The sequence below is a fragment of the Acipenser ruthenus genome, chromosome 15, assembly GCF_902713425.1.
Source record: "Acipenser ruthenus chromosome 15, fAciRut3.2 maternal haplotype, whole genome shotgun sequence".
Taxonomy (NCBI): Eukaryota; Metazoa; Chordata; class Actinopteri; order Acipenseriformes; family Acipenseridae; genus Acipenser; species Acipenser ruthenus.
The window spans coordinates 10,951,442-10,970,024 of NC_081203.1; the positions used below are offsets into that span (position 1 = coordinate 10,951,442).

At 40.3% G+C, this 18,583-nt stretch overlaps 1 protein-coding gene across 1 annotated transcript; it reads left to right on the forward strand.

Moving 5' to 3' along the window:
• Positions 1-3,502: 3,502 nt before the first annotated feature.
• Positions 3,503-9,415, forward strand: LOC117396738 (cyclin-dependent kinase 9). Its single transcript, XM_033994889.3, has 8 exons — positions 3,503-3,612; positions 3,787-3,900; positions 4,378-4,459; positions 5,019-5,109; positions 7,030-7,196; positions 7,479-7,650; positions 7,858-8,006; positions 8,173-9,415. Exons 1-8 carry the CDS (start codon positions 3,572-3,574, stop codon positions 8,536-8,538), a joined length of 1,182 nt encoding a protein of 393 aa, XP_033850780.1. The 5' UTR covers positions 3,503-3,571; the 3' UTR covers positions 8,539-9,415.
• The last annotated feature ends 9,168 nt before the right edge of the window (positions 9,416-18,583 follow it).

Genomic DNA, 18,583 nt, shown 5'->3' on the forward strand with positions numbered 1-18,583 from the left:
TCAAGTTCTTATCTGCATGTGCCTGGTCCGGGGTTTTGTGCTCCTTGATCTTTGCCTAGGCATGTTATATAATCTTCAGTTTTGAACAATAACAGTTTTTTTAAAAATGTGTTTTAATTTTTATTTTATTCAAGTTTTACATTTTATGAAGAGATAAGACAGTTAAATAGTAAATGAATTTATTGAGAAGAAACGCAAGTTACAAATTACAGGTGGACCTTGTACAGAAGCTGTTCAGAAAGACGTGATGCTGTATTATCGCTGATTTAATTTAATTTCCCCTTTTTAAAATTCCGGCGTGGCTGGGGGCTGCGGACCAACCAAATTACAGCGCAATCCCTTTATTGAAATACTTATGCTGGTACTGTATCCCAAACAATATTGCAAACATGAAAACAGTTAAATCTTTCAAAGTTATACCACAAATCTAATTGCATTACCAACCTGCGACTCCTTAATATTTCCCGCGGCTGTGTTTTTGAAGTAGCCCAATTCCGCGGGAAAACCGCGGACCTAGCAACACTGACCCGACGCTACAATCTCTGTCTCTCTCTCTCTCTAGATATTGTAGCGTCGGGTCCCGCAGGACTGCCGAGTTGGACTTTCTGGTGCACTAGTGCAGTTCAATGCAGCAGTGCAATAAACGGCACTTACAAGCGCCAAAGAAATCTTTTGCAGTGTCCTTTCTTCCTGCTGAACCCGTGGCAAGCCGCCGTCACTATATATATATATATATATATATATATATATATATATATATATATATATATATATATATACATATCTATATATATATATATAATTTGTTGATTTAGCAGATGCCTTTATCCAAGGCGACTTACAGAGACTAGGGTGTGTGAACTATGCATCAGCTGCAGAGTCACTTACAATTACATCTCACCTGAAAGACGGAGCACAAGGAGGTTAAGTGACTTGCTCAGGGTCACACAATGAGTCAGTGGCTGAGGTGGGATTTGAACTGGGGACCTTCTGGTACAAGCCCTTTGCTTTAACCACTGGACCACACAGCCTCTTGTATTATATGAAGGCCAGTATACACTAATGTGGACATTTCAGGCTCATATCAAAGGTGGTTTGGGCAGTAAATATTTAATAAATACATTTGGAATCTCACTGCATCATACTATAAAAAGGACTTTTGACTAAACTGTTTATGTTATTTTATTTATGTATTTTTCTGTGCTAGGCTCAATAACAGTAATACTTTGAAACAAAATTAAAAAAGACTGACATCTAAGATCCTTGAAACATTGATTTATGAATGCATTGTGCAATCTGAACTTTCATTTATGATTTAGGTATTTCTTTTTTCACAAGTTTTCTTTTTAATCTTTGTACAAATGTTTGTTTCATTTCTTCTACTCTCCATTAATGTGGATTAAAGTCTACACAAAATATATTTTTTAATGTACTTCACACACACACATAAACAATGTGTTTTATTTTGGGTACGCACTTTTTTGAGCAACAGTCAACGAAGGAAAAGTAATTGGGTTTTATATTGTAGTGATCTCGGTTCCCGCAGGCAGGCGCATCACACAGGGCGAGGCAATCCAAACAGAGGAGGAGGGAGGGCGGGCGCGAACCCGGGACCTCTCGCACTAAAGCATAGCGCCGATACCGCTGTACAAACGAATATCGAGCTTATGTCTCTGTGTGTGATTACGTCACCTACCAGCCCTATTGCTGCCTTACCCCGTGCACTACAATATGATGACTAAAGGAAGACTTCCAGATAATTGAAAAAAAAAAATCACAAAATAAAAGCTGCAATGTGTAATGTAATTTACATACGGGTGTGAGTATTGATGTAAACAACACACTTTATAGTAACATTAGAGACATTTAATTTCCAGAAAGGTGGTGCATTGCACGTACCAGGCTACTGCTTGATAATGCATGTGTTGTACCGTCATGTCAATTTTCATTCAAATAAGACAGATTTTCATAAGTTAAATGATTTTGTGCCTTTAAATGTGTATTATAAATGAGTATATTTCTCATAGTATATTTGTTGCTTAGTTCAAAACAACATGTGACTTTTCAATTAAATATCTGTAATCAAACAAGGCCTTTTTTTCTTACAATTCATAATAAATGCTCTAATTTTCATACTTAATAGTACTGTTCATGCAACTATGCACCATACTGGCAAGACAACATCACACCCAGCTTGAGGTGGCAAAGCCCTCACAATGTGCGCTAATATGCATGAAAAGAAGAGTGTGTGTGTATATTTCATGACATAGCCTGTGAATGCCTACTTGTGCCACTCTGCAATCTACTTTATGTTGAAGAGGAATGCTCAAGCTTTAAAATGATACCCTGAATTTCAATTTAAGGTACGCTGTTTTTTTTGTCCTTGAGTAAATTGAATTTCAATTTAAGGTACGCTGTTTTTTTGTCCTTGAGTAAATTGAATTTCAATTTAAGGTACGCTGTTTTGTTGTTAATCGATTATTTTTTTGTTAATAGATGAGTTTCCATTATATTATTTACTTTTTGTTACTTTCACCTCTCGTATATTTCTTGTTTAGATGTAAAAACCTATATTAAAAAAAAAAATTTAAAAGATGGTTAAACATGGTTTAAACTTAACTTAATGTTAAGAATATTAATAATTACACACTTTGTAGAAAAGACAGGCAGATGACTTGCACACTCCTGGACTTGCACCCAGTCGTAGCTTAGAGCGATGTTTCTGCTCATGAGCCACAGAACTGGACAGTGCTTAGAAAATAGCCTTTTTCATAGTAATTACGTACTGTCATAATTTGCTAGTGATGCTGTTTTCTTGAGACCTTGCGCAAATGTTAAATCTACTTCAAAAGTTTGATGCATTTTTTTTTTTTAACAAAGCGAAAATTTGCAAAGAAACAGCATTTTTTTCACGGCTCCATTGACAATATTCTCCCGAGCTCTCTCTGTATACCAGAATCGGCGGAGTCGATTAGCTTTGTATGATCCTTTGGCTGCCTGGACACAGGTGCCAGTTCCCGGACAGGTGGCAGCGCTATTTACAATACTGTGACGCATGGAACTGCACTTTTGTATTGTGAACGTAGTGCTGCAGTTGTTCGGAAATTTGCAAAGTATTGTTTACAAAAATTATACTTTAATTGTACTTACTGTACCCTAGTTATATTTAAATTGCTGTTTCACATTGCAACCTAAAACATACAATTTTAAAATAAATGAATTATAATATGGTATCAGTCTTTTTGTTTAATTTTAAAATCAGTCCAAAAACTTAGAAAAGCTGTAAAATTCATACACTGGCTAGTATTATTATTAATATAGGCATATGCTGGCAGATATTTTAGGTACTGCAGAAAAAAAGGGGGTTATCACCTGGAAACACATAATAACAGAAATAAATCTTAAAAACGTGTTTGTATTTTGAAAATTTTTTTAAATGTATGCCTCGTGTTTTACTTTAAAATATAATCACAAAAATACACTAATCACACATGAACAAACGGAACGATAAAAAAAAGAACCACAACTCCCAAAAGACGTCGGTGGAAAAAAAAAACGAACAACATCCAGGATGCAGCGAGAGCGGACCGGAAGCTCCGGTGGCGCTGAGAAGTAAGTATTGTAAACCAAAAATGAAATCATGCTGTTTTTGTCTACATTTTGTTTGTTAATTGACTTAATTACTGTGTATTATATAGAGTAGAAGCCTTACATGGGCTTGCAAGTGATTTGTATGCTAAGTGTCGTGTGTTGAGCGCTCTGTTGCCTGTGCCCCATGTCTCACAGGCCCGACCGGGAGGCCGCCATCATGTCCAAATACTACGATGGAGTGGAGTTCCCTTTCTGCGATGAGTTCTCCAAGTACGAGAAGCTCGCCAAGATCGGACAGGGCACCTTTGGGTAAGAGGAAGACGCACTGAAACGATAATGGTGTCATTTGGTACGTGGCTAGTACGAACTGGACAGTGGGGAGTTAACAAAGACGTAGGCAACACAGGCAATTTCAGACAGTCGTCGGAGGGTAATGAAGTGGCTTGGTCTAAAACAAAGAACGGTGTACGTATTAGTTACAGATTGAAAACGGGCTGGATCTTGTTCCCCATACGACGAGAAAAGAACACATTTAGTCTCGAGAGACTATACATTTGTAATCTCTTCCCATTTAAATAAAATCACGTATCCTACTTCTATACAGCAAGTGAGCAAATAAGGAACCAAACTCTTTTCAGCACAGTAATGTAAACGTGAATTTTAAAAGCCCTCGTTTATAGTCCTTTGGGTAGGACAACTGATGAGCAATTAGCAGTTAGGGTTAACAAAACAGGAACATTGTATTATTAAACTGCTTTAGTAATCACAAACCGCTTCTGCCTCCAGGGAGGTGTTTAAAGCCAAGCACCGTCAGACTGGCAAGAAAGTTGCACTGAAGAAAGTGCTGATGGAAAATGAGAAAGAAGGGGTAAGGATGTTGAACTATTTACAGGACCCAAGTGGTAAGGATGCTGAACTATTGACAGGACCAAGGTGGTCATTCTTGACTCTTTGCTGTGCTGTGGTGCATGCTCAGATGCATTCTTACTATTGTCCATACTTTATTTCCACTTTGACTGTAGTAAGGTTGATGAAAGTCCATGGTTTCCTCTGCTTATTTATCAATTCCCTGTGTTCCAGTTAATAGGACCTCGTCTGACCCTTCATTGTTTCCTATGCAAGTGTAATAATTGTGTAGGGTTCTATTACTTGAACTTGACTTTTAGTGTTTGGGCAAGAAGATTTGGCTTTATCTGTGTCAAAATAAAAACAAATATTTAAAAAAATGCAGAACAAAAAGGGAGTTGCAAGAATTTTGTGAGTGGTGAGAAAATGTTGGTTAAAACATTGGTTATTGCACCTTTTTAAAGGGGTAATTGCAGTCAGATTTATATAATAAACTGTCCTGGTTAAATGATTTAAACAAAATGAGCACAGTCCTCTTATAAATCCCTGTCTGCCTGTCTCTAATCTGCGGTTTGTTTCAGTTTCCAATAACTGCCTTGAGAGAGATAAAGATCCTCCAGCTTCTGAAGCATGAGAATGTGGTGAACCTGATTGAGATCTGTAGAACCAAAGGTGAGCAACTGGCAGCACACCTAGGGGTGGGAGAGTTGACCATGTGCAGGGTCTGTGTCTGAGATGCTGGCTTGTTGAGGATAATCTACTCTTAATGATTTGTCTAGATCAGTGGTGGCCAATACACCAAACACTGCGATCCATTCTGGTGGATCTCAACACACTTCGCCATCCACCAGTAAGCTATGACCAACAATTATTAGCAGGATTTAATATGTGTATAAAACGTAAGATAGCAGTAACAAAACAACCACAACAACGAAAACGTAACAAATGCACAATCAAAGCATTTTTTATGTTAAGCCTAGATAGTTATAAAACAGAAACTTACCAGCATTTTTCATCTGGTGTAGGCTGGGCTCTATGCTAACACTTTAGGCACATGTGCGCCTAAAAATTTAGGGGCACACAAAAAAATATACAATTTTGCTCAAATTTATTGTTGAATATCTACAAATCTTTTTTTTCCTTCCTTTCTCACATAACACTTGTGCAGTTCAATACTTTTGCATCAACAACATTTTTTAACTGCCTGGTAGCATCTTCCTCAGAATGTGCTACTTGCCTGTTTGTGGTAGCAGAATGGTCTTGCTGATGTTTCTGGATGTATACCTCTCTGCACATTGCGTGCCGTTTTGAAGCACTGTGGTAATATATTTCCATGTTTGAACTCCTGGCTCCCTGTTAAAAATGCAGTCTTGCCTGCCATCAGTTCCCCTGCATCCTGACAAAACATGCAAAACATGGATTATTTTTAACATTGTCAAATTTAAGCCAGGGAAAATCTTTTAGCCACTGTTGGTTGAACTACTTACAACTTCTGACATACCTTCATTGCTAATTTCTTGTAAAGACACCAACATAGCTGAATTTTGTTCATCGCAGTTTTCTTTTGTTTGAAACCTCTCCAATCACATGAAAATAATTTATTTCCTCATCTTAGTTTGACAAGTTTTCAAACTGTCTGGAAACAAGTAGCCATCACACTGATAAAGCAGTGAAACTGGCAGGGTATGGGATTTGTAGTTTTTAATGTGCGATTAACAGTAGGCAGTGGACACCAATAAAATACATTCCCAGAGTGCATTGCGATTTAGAATATAGATCGAACTGTGAGGTGGTTGTTTTGTTTTTGTTTTGTTTTATACTTTCAGCTGAATAAAAATCAGGTTTATTTTTTATAGTAAATCTTTAGGAATTTCTAGTTGTACACGTTCGACTAAATTAAAATGTACGTTCGCACAACCATTTATTTATTTAGTCTCCATAATCAGAAACTGTTGGGATATTTTCATTTGTGCTAGTGGACGACACAGAAGGCTCTCCCCATCAACCGTAACAAAAGCTGTTGTGTGCTTATATGTTAATGCTTGTTCTGATTTGTCACGAGATCCACCAAAACTCTTTTGCGATCCACGTACTCGCCACCACTGGTCTAGACTGAAGTAAAAGGGGACAATAACTTAGGGCGCACTACTGGGTTAAAAACACTTAACCCAACATAATGACAAATGCTGTTTTCTGGAAATATGAAATACATTTTAAACTGTAATATGTCCCAAACATATCCTGACTCCTGAACTACAAAAGACTAGTCACACCAGCTCCTTACTATTCTTACGTTTTACAGAAAATTGAAAAATAAACAATTTAAAGAAAAAAGAATGTTAAAATAAACATTTGGCAATATAGGGTTTCTGGTTACTGTGTAGAAAGCAGTGGGTTTGAATAGCTTGGTAATTGGTAGTGAGGCTTGAGACTGTAGTCTCTTCAAGTAAGGCAAAGTTTAGCAGAAAATCAAGTCGACTAACATTCAGTTTAGTACCTTCTTCATCATTACACTGATGAAGAGACTAGAATCCCTGTATTGTCAAAAACCAGATTCCGATCATTGTGTGTGACCTTTTATTCATCCTGCAGCTACCCAGTACAATCGCTACAAGGGAAGCATCTACCTGGTGTTTGACTTCTGTGAACACGATTTGGCAGGGCTGCTCAGCAATGCCAATGTCAAGTTCACCCTAGCGGAGATCAAGAAAGTCATGCAGATGCTGTTGAATGGGCTGTACTATATCCACAGGAATAAGGTGAGGCCATGCTAACCAGTTTAATTCTGTGGTGGACTATGATGAGGATTGGAGATTGGGGGAGCAGTGTCAAACACCAGAGAAGAGAAAACCATCTAATGATTACATTTAGAATCAGACAGGAACTCAGAAATCTGTATCAACCAGGGGGGTTTGACTGCGACTATTTTTATTACACAACCTTTAAAGAAAGAAAGTAAAATGAGACCTCATGTCAGAGGCACTGAAAAGGTTACAGTGGTCTTTACAGTGTGCTGATCAGTGTACTCTGTCCCCCTGCAGATTCTGCATCGAGACATGAAAGCTGCAAACGTCCTGATCACACGAGACGGAGTCCTGAAGCTGGCAGATTTTGGACTGGCCCGAGCCTTCAGCCTAGCAAAGAACAGTCAGCCTAACCGCTACACTAACCGCGTGGTCACTCTGTGGTACCGGCCCCCGGAGCTGCTATTGGGTAAGAAACATTTTGGAACAACAGTCAGTATTTAAAGATGAACTCCCTCCCTTATAAATTACTTGAGGACCATTCTATGAAAAAGGATATTACACTAAGTCCTAGATATCAGAAGAGGTAAGACAGATTTTTTTCATGATTGTCTACAACACACAGATGATTGGTCCCCCCTGCTGTGTGTTAGAGCTGTTTCTCCTCTCTCTTCAGGGGAGCGAGACTATGGCCCCCCCATTGACCTGTGGGGAGCAGGCTGCATCACGGCAGAGATGTGGACCCGCAGCCCCATCATGCAGGGCAACACAGAGCAGCACCAACTCACACTCATCAGCCAGCTCTGTGGCTCCGTCACTCCTGAGGTAGGGTAGCACACATGGGAAAGACTACATTTTTAATTATGTAAATGATACTATTTCTAGTATCACACGCTCTTGTGAGTTGGATGTTATTTTCACCCGTCTGATTCAATGCACACATAATAAAGTGGAAGTGTACAATGATTTAAGGAGTCAATTTTCTCCACAGGTGTGGCCCAACGTTGATAAGTACGAGCTGTACCAAAAGCTGGAGCTTCCCAAGGGTCAGAAGCGGAAGGTGAAGGACCGGCTCAAGGCCTATGTGAAGGACCCCTACGCCCTGGACCTGATCGACAAGCTCCTGGTCCTAGACCCATCCCAGCGAGTGGATAGTGATGACGCCCTCAACCACGACTTCTTCTGGTCCGACCCCATGCCCTCTGACCTCAAGAACATGCTCTCCACACACAACCAATCAATGTTTGAGTACCTGGCCCCACCCAGACGCAGGGGCGGACATGTGCCCCAGCAGCAGGCCAATCAGAACAGGAACCCGGCCACCACCAATCAGACAGAATTTGACAGAGTATTTTGATTTGTTAATCAGTGCAGCAAATCCAACCCGCCCCTCGTCCCATTGTCTTGAGAGTTTGATTAGGCATCTGGAAGGGGTTGAAGGATTTTAGGGTACTTCATGAAACCTTTTTAGTACGATCAGTCTAAAAGTGCAATTCAGCCTTGCTTTAATGAGGTACAGGTTTTCACATTAAGGTAGGTTTGTGAGATACGTCACTCTGTTTGGCTTTCTGAAGAACTTTTCCCTCTTGATTTACTGTACCTTCATGGTTTTAGACAAAAGGTTAATACATTTTCCCATGCAAAGGATAGGTTTCCTATAGAGACCTATAGAGGTCTCCCTTGCTTTGGCCCAAGACTATTTATTTCAGATGATCAGTTGGGTAGTGGCAGAGAACAGGAGATGCAGAGATCTTAGCAGGAGCCCACGTGTCCCCAGGACAGGGTTAGTGGCTGTGGGACAGCCTGCTTCTGCTCCTGAATCAGAAGGGTGAACTGGCCAAAACTGCCCAAAAAGGCTTTATTTTATTTCACATAGATAGCTGTAACTGATTGATTGTTCAGTTGTAATAATCTGTTTTTTATAGGGATGAAGTTTAATAATCTGAGCAGATTTCAGGAACAGGGACCACTTTATAGTTTGAGGGATGTGTTCAGTGGAGGAGCACTTCCAGTGCACACCCCATGGAAGGACTTGAAACTTCAGGTAGTCGGTTTGACAGCTAGATGTTTTTTTTTTTTTTTTTGGTGATGCTATACAAGAACTGGTAACAAGATGTTGTTTTTTAACATTGTACAGCAATGTTGATATGAATGTAGTGTTGTTATTATATTGGTGTGTTCCTGTACTCCATGCTATGTATGGTATGTATAATAATAAAACCTGTTTGTTCTGATCTCGGCTCTTTTTGACTCGTATTATTCTGAATACCCAACCCTACAGCTTTTACAAGTCCATGACAGCTTTGCAAGTATATATGTACAATAATTGAAATGTTATTGTTGCTTAATAATGACACCTGTTATGGGCATGAATCTTAATTTAATATCCATTCAAGACTCCCATTTATTGAACACATTTGACAGGGCTTGTCATACAATATTATGTGTTTTAAACATACTCTTGTACTGGTATCCAGTTTAAAGGGTCACAAACATATAGTGGAGGTGACAGGAGTTTAACTTGTAATTGGAGAACTGCCTATCCACATGTAATGAACTTGGTTGGGTCATTCCTCAGCACGGTAAGAGTACAGATCTGAGGCTATATGGTGCTTGTCTGTAGGTGTATCTATACATTTTTTTTAATTTTGAAAATGGGCTTTTTATTTCCTGGCGTCTCACTGGCTAGTACCCTTGGCAGGGGGGTACATTAACTTTCAATAGATGACCAGGAAACCAGCATAAGTGCCTTTTCACCTGGACAGATGTCCTTGAGCGACATACTGATCAGGAGTGACCATCAGAGCTGGACACGAGACCTCCACCAAAAAAAAAAAAGTTTGACACTTGTTTCTCTTATTATTTTGTAACAATTGCCCATTTTCTAAGCGCAATAAAACCCTTGCCCAAGATCGCCTACTCTGTGGGGTCTTATTGCTTACATAGAGAATGGTAATAGTGATCTACATTTAATTTACAGTATGGAAGGAGAGGGTGTATATGCTTTTTTATGTGCAAAAACATAATCAGTCCAGTCCCTGACCACATTCCGGCGCCTCCTTAAGACTCACCTCTTCAAACAGCACCTGTAGAACTCCTCTGTTGTATCCTGGGACACTATCACCCTTCATTTAAATATGCTTTATTTTGCTCTTATCTGCCCCCTATTTTACTGCATTTAATCCTGTACCTCAGAATATTGTAATCTCCCAAGTGTTTAATCTGTAGTATTTTGTACTTAATCATATCCTGATGTAACTATCACTACTTAATCATATCCTGATGTAACTTTCACTATTATCTGCTGTATTATTGAATTGTGGTTTGTCACACTTGAGAATTATTGTATTTCTTGTTCTTATTGTATGACTTATATTGTAACACTTGAATGTATTTGTATTTGCTTGCGATTGTAAGTCGCCCTGGATAAGGGCGTCTGCTAAGAAATAAATAATAATAATAATAATAATAATCAAATAAGTATGAATTTTGTTTTATATAAACAAATGTAAAGCTTCATTATTCATGACAGATACTTTCCCATGTTCTCTCTATAATTTTCAGCATTCAGTTGTGAATGTACACCACCCCCCTGGGTAGTATTTGCACAATCACAAAATCCTTGAAAAGCTCACTTCTCAAAGAACTGGGATGAATGTCTGGAATGTGAAAGACACTCCAGAGTGCCCCTGGCTAGCGCTGCAGTGAGATGCACTCTCTGTCTCTGGTAACCCCAATGAACAGCAATGACACTGCATTGCTCTTCCTCTCACACTGATCTCTCAGTGTCAGCTGTGTGCTTTACACACTTAAAGATCCCTCAGTCTGTGTAAATAACCCTGGTGACCAGCTCTCTATGTAACAGGTCACATTGTCGCCCGGTCAATCACATTTTCAAACAGAAAAGACATTAAACCAGCAGTTTAACAATATAATTAGGATATTTTGGCACAAATTATCTTTCATGATATGTAAAATAGTTCTTTAAATTAATTTGAGATATCTGTAAATAAACCATTTTGAAGATATCTCAATTTCATTTTGATGTATCAAAAAATGAAATAGAGATATCTCAAATTGATTTACACATCTTTAAATAAGGTTTTACTAGCATGGTACGCCAAACTAAAAAACCTCCTGTTAATTTAGAGTTATCGCTAAATAAACAGGAAGTTATTTGGCGATATCTCTAAATGAACAGGAAGTCGTAAATTGAATTTCAGAAATCTGAAAATTATTTAAAGATATCTCAAAAACATTTAGAGATATGTTAAAATGATTTAAGATATCTGAAAATGCATTTGTGATATTTCATTTAAAGCTCCATTTAAAGATACCTGGAAATCAATTTCCGATATCTCTAAATGTATTTTAAATATCTTAAAATGATTAAGAGATATATTTTAAAAAATAGGAAGATATTTTGAAATTATTTAGAGTATCTTAAAATATGTAGAGATATCTATAAATGAATCTGAGATATCTCTACATGATTGATTATTTGGCTTGCCATACGGTGAACTGTGGCCAGCAGATCTTATAGGGACAAGGGCCTCGCATTGATCAGTACTTCTTACGAAGTCAGTCAAGTCAGTCGAATGAAATCCAGCGACAGGAAGCAAACCACAGTTCGCAGGATATCAGCACCCCTGTCATAGATGTGAGGAGGACTTGCATGGACACAGTTAGTGATGAACCTAATGATCCTTGTGAACCCGGTCAGACAAACCAGCATAAGAGAGAAAAGAACCTCAACGGGCACAAGCCTGGAGTTAAATGGCCAAGAGCTTGTGAGAAAACTGCATGGGACACAGTAAACACAGATCTCTGCGTTGCATTGGAAAGATTAAGTGGAACAGTTGAAAAGAAGCTGGATAAATTTGGGGACATCATCTACGCATATGGAAGTGAGAGGTTTGGAGTTGAAAAAAGGAAGGAAAAAGTACAAACTATTCCTGGAAAGTCTAGACGGCAGCAGGAGATTGAACGCTTAGTTAGAGAAAGGAGACAGCTGAGGAACCAATGGAGAAGAGCAGAACAAAGTCAGAAGGAGGGACTCAATCTCTTACAAAGGGTCATTAAAGATAAGCTTGCAACATTGCGCAGAGCTGAGCGCCTACGGAAACGCTACAAAAAGAAGGAGCGTGCGAGAACTAACTTTTATAAAGACCCATTCAAATTTGTAAAGAAGTTATTCACCAGTGAGAAGAATGGCACACTAAAAGCATCTAAGGTTGAGCTGGAGAGATATTTGGAGGAAACACATACAGATTCAAAAAGGCAGGAGCCTATGTCAATTCCGTCAGACATCCCACCTATCAATCCACCAGAATACCAAATGGAGGACTGTGCACCTAAGTGGAAAGAAATAGAGCAAGCTGTGAAAAAAGCAAGGGCTTCATCATCTCCAGGGCCTAATGGAGTTCCGTACAGAGTGTACAAGAGTGCTTCAGGAGTTCTACGAATTCTGTGGAAATTGATGAAAGTGGCATGGGAAAAACAGGTTGTACCAAGAGCATGGCGCCGAGCAGGTGGAGTCTTTATACCTAAAGAAAAAGATTCTACAAGCATCAGTCAGTTTCGTCCCATTTCCCTATTAAACGTAGAAGGCAAGATTTTCTTCAGCATTATTGCTCAGAGATTGTCAGCTTACCTATTAAAGAACTGCTTCATTGACACTTCAATACAAAAAGCGGGCATTTCAGGTTTCCCAGGTTGCTTAGAACACATCAATGTGATCTGGCAACAAATTCAATCAGCTAAAAAGGAGAGGAAGGAGCTCCATGTGACATTCCTGGATTTGGCTAATGCATATGGTTCAGTGCCACATGAACTACTTTGGGCAGCATTTGATTTTTTCAGTGTACCGATGACAATAACAAATTTAGTGAAAGCCTATTTTGGAGATTTGCAATTCAGTTTTTCAACTTCAGAATTCAGCACTACATGGCAATGCCTAGAGGTTGGAATAATGGCAGGATGCACCATTTCTCCACTGGCTTTTACCATGGCAATGGAAGTAATCATTAGGGCATCAAAATGGGTAGTCGGAGGAGAGCGCTTGGCTTCTGGAATGCGACTACCACCAATTCGAGCATACATGGATGACATGACAACCATGACTACAACAGTAGCCTGCACTAATCGATTATTGGGCAAGTTAACCAATAACATTGAATGGGCACGAATGCAATTCAAGCCCACTAAATCAAGGAGCATCTCTATAATTAAAGGCAAAGTAGTAGATAAAACATTCTTCATTAATGGTGAGGCAATACCAACAGTGTCTGAGAAGCCAGTGAAGAGTCTTGGGAGATGGTACGACGGGGATCTAAAGGACACAGTTCGTGTGGGAGAAGTTAGACAACAAGCAGTGGAAGGGTTGAAGAGCATAGACAGCTGCGCTCTACCAGGTAAACTAAAACTCTGGTGCTTTCAGTTTGGTCTACTGCCGAGGTTGCTGTGGCCACTGACTGTGTACGAGGTTTCTTTGACAACAGTAGAGAAGCTGGAAGCTTTAATCAGTTCATACATCAGGAAATGGTTGGGAGTTCCACGCTGCCTCAGCAGAGTGGGACTTTATGGTAAAGGAATACTGCAGCTACCAGTCTCTGCTCTAACCGAGGAGTTTAAGTGCGCCAAGGTCAGACTGGAAATGACATTAGTAGAGTCACGCGATAAATGCGTAAGGGAGGCAGCACCTGTGTTGAAAACTGGAAGAAAGTGGGCGGCAAAGAAAGCTGTGGAAGATGCAAAGGCTGCCCTTCGAATTGGTGATATCATGGGGCAAGTTCAGCATGGAAGAGGGGGTCTTGGTTTCAGTTCAACTCCTCCTACATGGCACAAGGCGGCCCCAGCTCAAAGAAGGAAGCTGGTAGTCAACGAGGTGCAAAAGCAGGAGGAGAGGATGAGGTGCATAAAGGCCATTTCCCAGGCCAAACAGGGAGAATGGATGAGATGGGAGAGTGTGGAACAACGCAAGATTGGCTGGCAAGACCTATGGTCAATGGAACAGAGCAGGATCAGTTTCCTCATCAGGTCAACATATGATGTTCTCCCATCACCACAGAACCTAAACCTCTGGGTAGGAGAGGATCCCTCATGTCCTTTGTGTTCATCACCTGCAACATTAAGGCACATTTTGACAGGATGTAAGGTGGCTCTTAGCCAAGGACGGTTTACTTGGCGCCATGACCAGGTGCTGCGATGTTTGGCCTTAGCATTGGAAGACAAGCGTAACATGACCAATAAGTTGCCACCTGTTCCATCAAAACATTACACACAAAAGACAACATTCCTCCGCCCAGGAGAGCAACCACCAAGAAAAGGTGTTAAAACCAATCCTCGCCCAGGACAACTGGAAGCTGCTAGAGACTGGAATATGCTGGCAGATGTTGGTCAACGGCTTATTTTTCCACCTGAGATTGCCACCACTAACCTTCGACCAGATATTGTCTTGTGGTCTGGATCAGCACGCCTTGTTCACCTGGTAGAGTTAACAGTGCCATGGGAGGACGCTGTAGATGAGGCGTATGAGAGGAAGAAACTGCGGTATGCTCAACTAGCCACTGAAGCGGAACAGCGAGGATGGAGAGTTCGGGTTTACCCAGTGGAAGTGGGTTGTCGAGGATTTGTGGCACATTCTACAACCCGGTTTCTCAGAGACGTCGGATTCAGTGGCCAAGAGTTGCGTCGCACAGTGAAGAACTTATCTGAAGCAGCAGAGAGGAGCAGCAACTGGCTGTGGTTGAGACGGAAAGATTCTGGCTGGGGACAGGTAAGTAAGCTGGGCTGAGTTGAGTGGGGGACGGAGGGGGGTGATGCTGGGACGCCAGAATCACCGTCGAGCCCTCTTGAGGTGTCGTGGGCTAGTCGACGAAACACTGAGGATGGAAGGTGCCCACTTGAAAACCCCAGAGATGTACCCTACTTAGCTCAATCCAGACGGTTGTCATGCTGATGCGCTGGGGAGGCCGCACTTTGGTTGATCCCTGGAGCCAGCATCGCAGCCGTTGTGTGTGCTGATGCGCCAGGGAGGCAAAATAAGCTGATCCCTGGAGCCAGCATTACACTTCAGCCATTAACACCAGACAGAAGGATATCTACATCATCATATGGAAGGAAACGTAAATGGATGGAGACGCATATGGATCACATTAGTTTACTGTAAAGCTACGTCTTAGTTGGTGCTTATCTTGGCGAGAGCCGAGTTCAAATCAGCATGAAGTTTTAACATCTACTCTCGTGTAATGGAAATCATACTTAGCTGTCTTTATTTCATTACATATATAAACGTACCAATCCTGTACCCGAGTATAGAAAAAAAACTATTGCGAAGTGTTCTTTACGACTTGCGATAAATCTGAGTATTATCATGTTTCAACAACAATTAGTAAAAAATACCTTTGTAGTAACCGAGTGCGTTTACCGTTCACATTCTTTCAGTTCCACTTCGGCGTAAAGGTCAGAGCTCAACGACCCGTCTCTTTCCCAATCACACTGTTCAGCCGGTGTTCTGAGTCAATGGAACACTCAGACCTTCCGAGGACACAGTGTCCAAACTGCAGCACTTATCCGACTTGCTGTAAATCGGCAGTTTTATGTCCATTGCTCATTGGTGGGAGTGACAGACAGCAACCGCATGTCCTTTCGTTTAGCAGATAACTTTAAATTAGAAACCAGCTGGCACAGATCCAGTGCAAATTTAGACTGGGGTCTGTTGGGGCTGACTGGCAAGTCTTCATTTCAGAAAGGTTAATGTTTTGTTATTTGGTACCCTATAACATGCACTTTGAATCACATACAATATCAGCGAGAGTTCTGGCGTCTCATATATCACTAATGATTTTTTTTTTTTTTAATTTACTAATCGCCAATTATTTTTATTATTTTCTTCCCATTTGTCAGATCCAATTATTTTTTATGTTCAGCTCACCGCTACCACCCCCGGGGCTGACTTGCCAGCGGTGGAACATATGCTGTCCTCCGAAGCGTGGGTCGTCAGCGACTGCTTTCTTTCACACTGCAGACTCGTCGTGCAGCCACCTCAGAGCTACAGCGTCAGAGGACAACAGATCTGGGCAGCTTACAGGCAAACCTTCGGCCAATTGTGCGCCGCCCACTGGGAGGCCCCGTCTACGGGCGGCAATAGAATCGCTTGAACTTGAACCGGTTACCTCCAGGCTATAGGGCGCATCCTGCACTCCACTTGGAGTGCATTTACCTGATGCGCCACTTGGGAGCCCTGAAATTTCTGAATTTTAACCAAACAATTGTGTTATTTTTTATAGTAGTATTATTACTGCACCTTTTTTTCTGCTGTTCTTTTGTTTTTGTTAATTCAATGCAAACATTTGAAGTACAAAGCAATAGACAAGGCCAGACTGTATGTTGGTACTGCTCACATTTCCGTCAGACCACAGAAGTGAGTTTCAAACACATCACTGTGATTAGGTACCAGGAGGCACTTCGCACTTGTCATCCATTGCGCTGTTTTTCATGTCCAAATCACAAATTACGAGCATCGAATCAAAAATTGACAACAGTGGTAATATTGCTAGAGCAAATAAGTTATAAGAAAATATATTTTTCTATTCTTTTCGATTATGAGGTCATCTCCTGTGCAGAACTTCATTCAGCTCTGCATCCAATGAAATTACGAATCACTCAAACACTGTTATTTTTATTTGTCACCAGAGGTGAAAGTAACTTTAATTTCTTATCGGTACTGTATAATTGGTCAGCCCCCCACCCCCAAATGTTTTTGTAGCTACATGACAATTTTGTATCAATTAAGGTTATGTTTCATTTTTATTAATTTTGAACTTTAAATATACAGGTTATTACTAACAGTTACAGCAGCACTTAATAGGAAAAACAAAACAAACACAAAAAAACTATGATTTATATTCTACTCTTTTTGTGAGTTTTGTCCAGTTGTTCTGCTTGGATTTTGGTGTCTGACCAAATTTATATCAGAGCTTTAGTTTCTTGCACTGTTCATGTAATTAAGGTTACCAGATTTGCAAAGTGAAAAACTAGGACGTTCTTTTTTCTCTTCGTCACTGACGCCGTACCAACTCTGAAGCTGTATTTAACACAATAATAGTTAAACAATTAAACATCTCACGTGTATTTATTGCAGGGTCTGGGGAAAAGCTGGAACAGGCGGAACTCGGAACTCGGAACTGCGCCTTAAGACTCCAGGCTGCAAATGTCAAACTCCTGGTCGTCACACTTTAATAAAGACTATATATACCTGGTACAATGGGCTATGGAAGTATAAAATCCCTTTCTCACATATGTTATAGTTTTATATATATGAAGAACCCCTTGCCCCACGGTAATGCCATATTTTTTATATACTATGGGTACATACTTTATCTATTGGAAAAAATAGTCTAAGATTTGGGGCAATGCTATTTGCATACAGTACTTTAATTAACTATTGAAATAAGGTAACCCACAATTGTATATAGTGGTTCATGTAGGCTGTCATTTACATATGAAGAACACCTTGCCCCAAAATAATGAGAATTGTATAATATAGTGTGAACTAATATCTCTTAGAAAAAAGAGCAGGTGGGCCTGCAGAGTGAAAAGAAGCGGACGGCTGATGGCACACGTTTTGGAGGACGTGTGTGTCAGTCTTCGTTTCTTCTGAGTGCGAGGGTGGCAGCGGTGAGCCGGGTTGAAATAATAATAATAATAATAATAATAATAATAATAATAATAATAATAATAATAATAATAGGGCTTTCCAAATTGCAGAGAAAATTAGAAAAATAATTGCCGATTCCAAAAAAAAACTCAACTCCTTTCTCTGTGAGTCTGCCTAATGGTCGGGCTATTGCAGCACAATTGTAAACAAAGCTGCGATAAATTGATGCAGACCAACAAAAGCTCTCACTTTTGTGGAGATCTTTGGTACTGGCCAAGTCTTCACCATCTCAATTTTAGCTGAATCAGCAGCAATCCCATCCCTGGAGATGACATGTCCTAAATATCTGACTCTGTGTGTGAATAGCTGGCACTTACTGGGCTTCACTTTTAATCAGGCCTCTTTTAGCCTCTATAAAACCACCCCAGCCTTGAAAGATGTTCTCCAAAAGTCCGCCCAAACACACTGATGTCATCCAAGTAGACAAGACAACTTGTCCACTGCAGGTCTGCCAATACAAGCTCCATCAATCTTTGAAAGGTGCTTGGCGCATTAGACAAACCAAAAAGGTATTATATTAAACTCGTAGAGCCCTTGACGAGTGATAAAAGCAGTCTTTTAACGATGTTCAGCATCAACCTGCCAGTAACCGCTTGCTAGATCCAAGGTAGAAAACCATCACGCAGAATCCTGGGAGTCCAGAGTATCGTCAATCCTGGGGAGAGGATAAGCATCTTTAATG

Excerpts from the sequence above, each read along its gene's own strand:
- LOC117396738 (XM_033994889.3), top strand. The coding sequence starts at position 3,572 with ATGCAGCGAGAGCGGACCGGAAGCTCCGGTGGCGCTGAGAA. Across the intron at positions 4,460-5,018 it reads TGGAAAATGAGAAAGAAGGG|TTTCCAATAACTGCCTTGAG; the intron begins GTAAGGATGTTG and ends GGTTTGTTTCAG. Across the intron at positions 5,110-7,029 it reads TGAGATCTGTAGAACCAAAG|CTACCCAGTACAATCGCTAC; the intron begins GTGAGCAACTGG and ends TTCATCCTGCAG.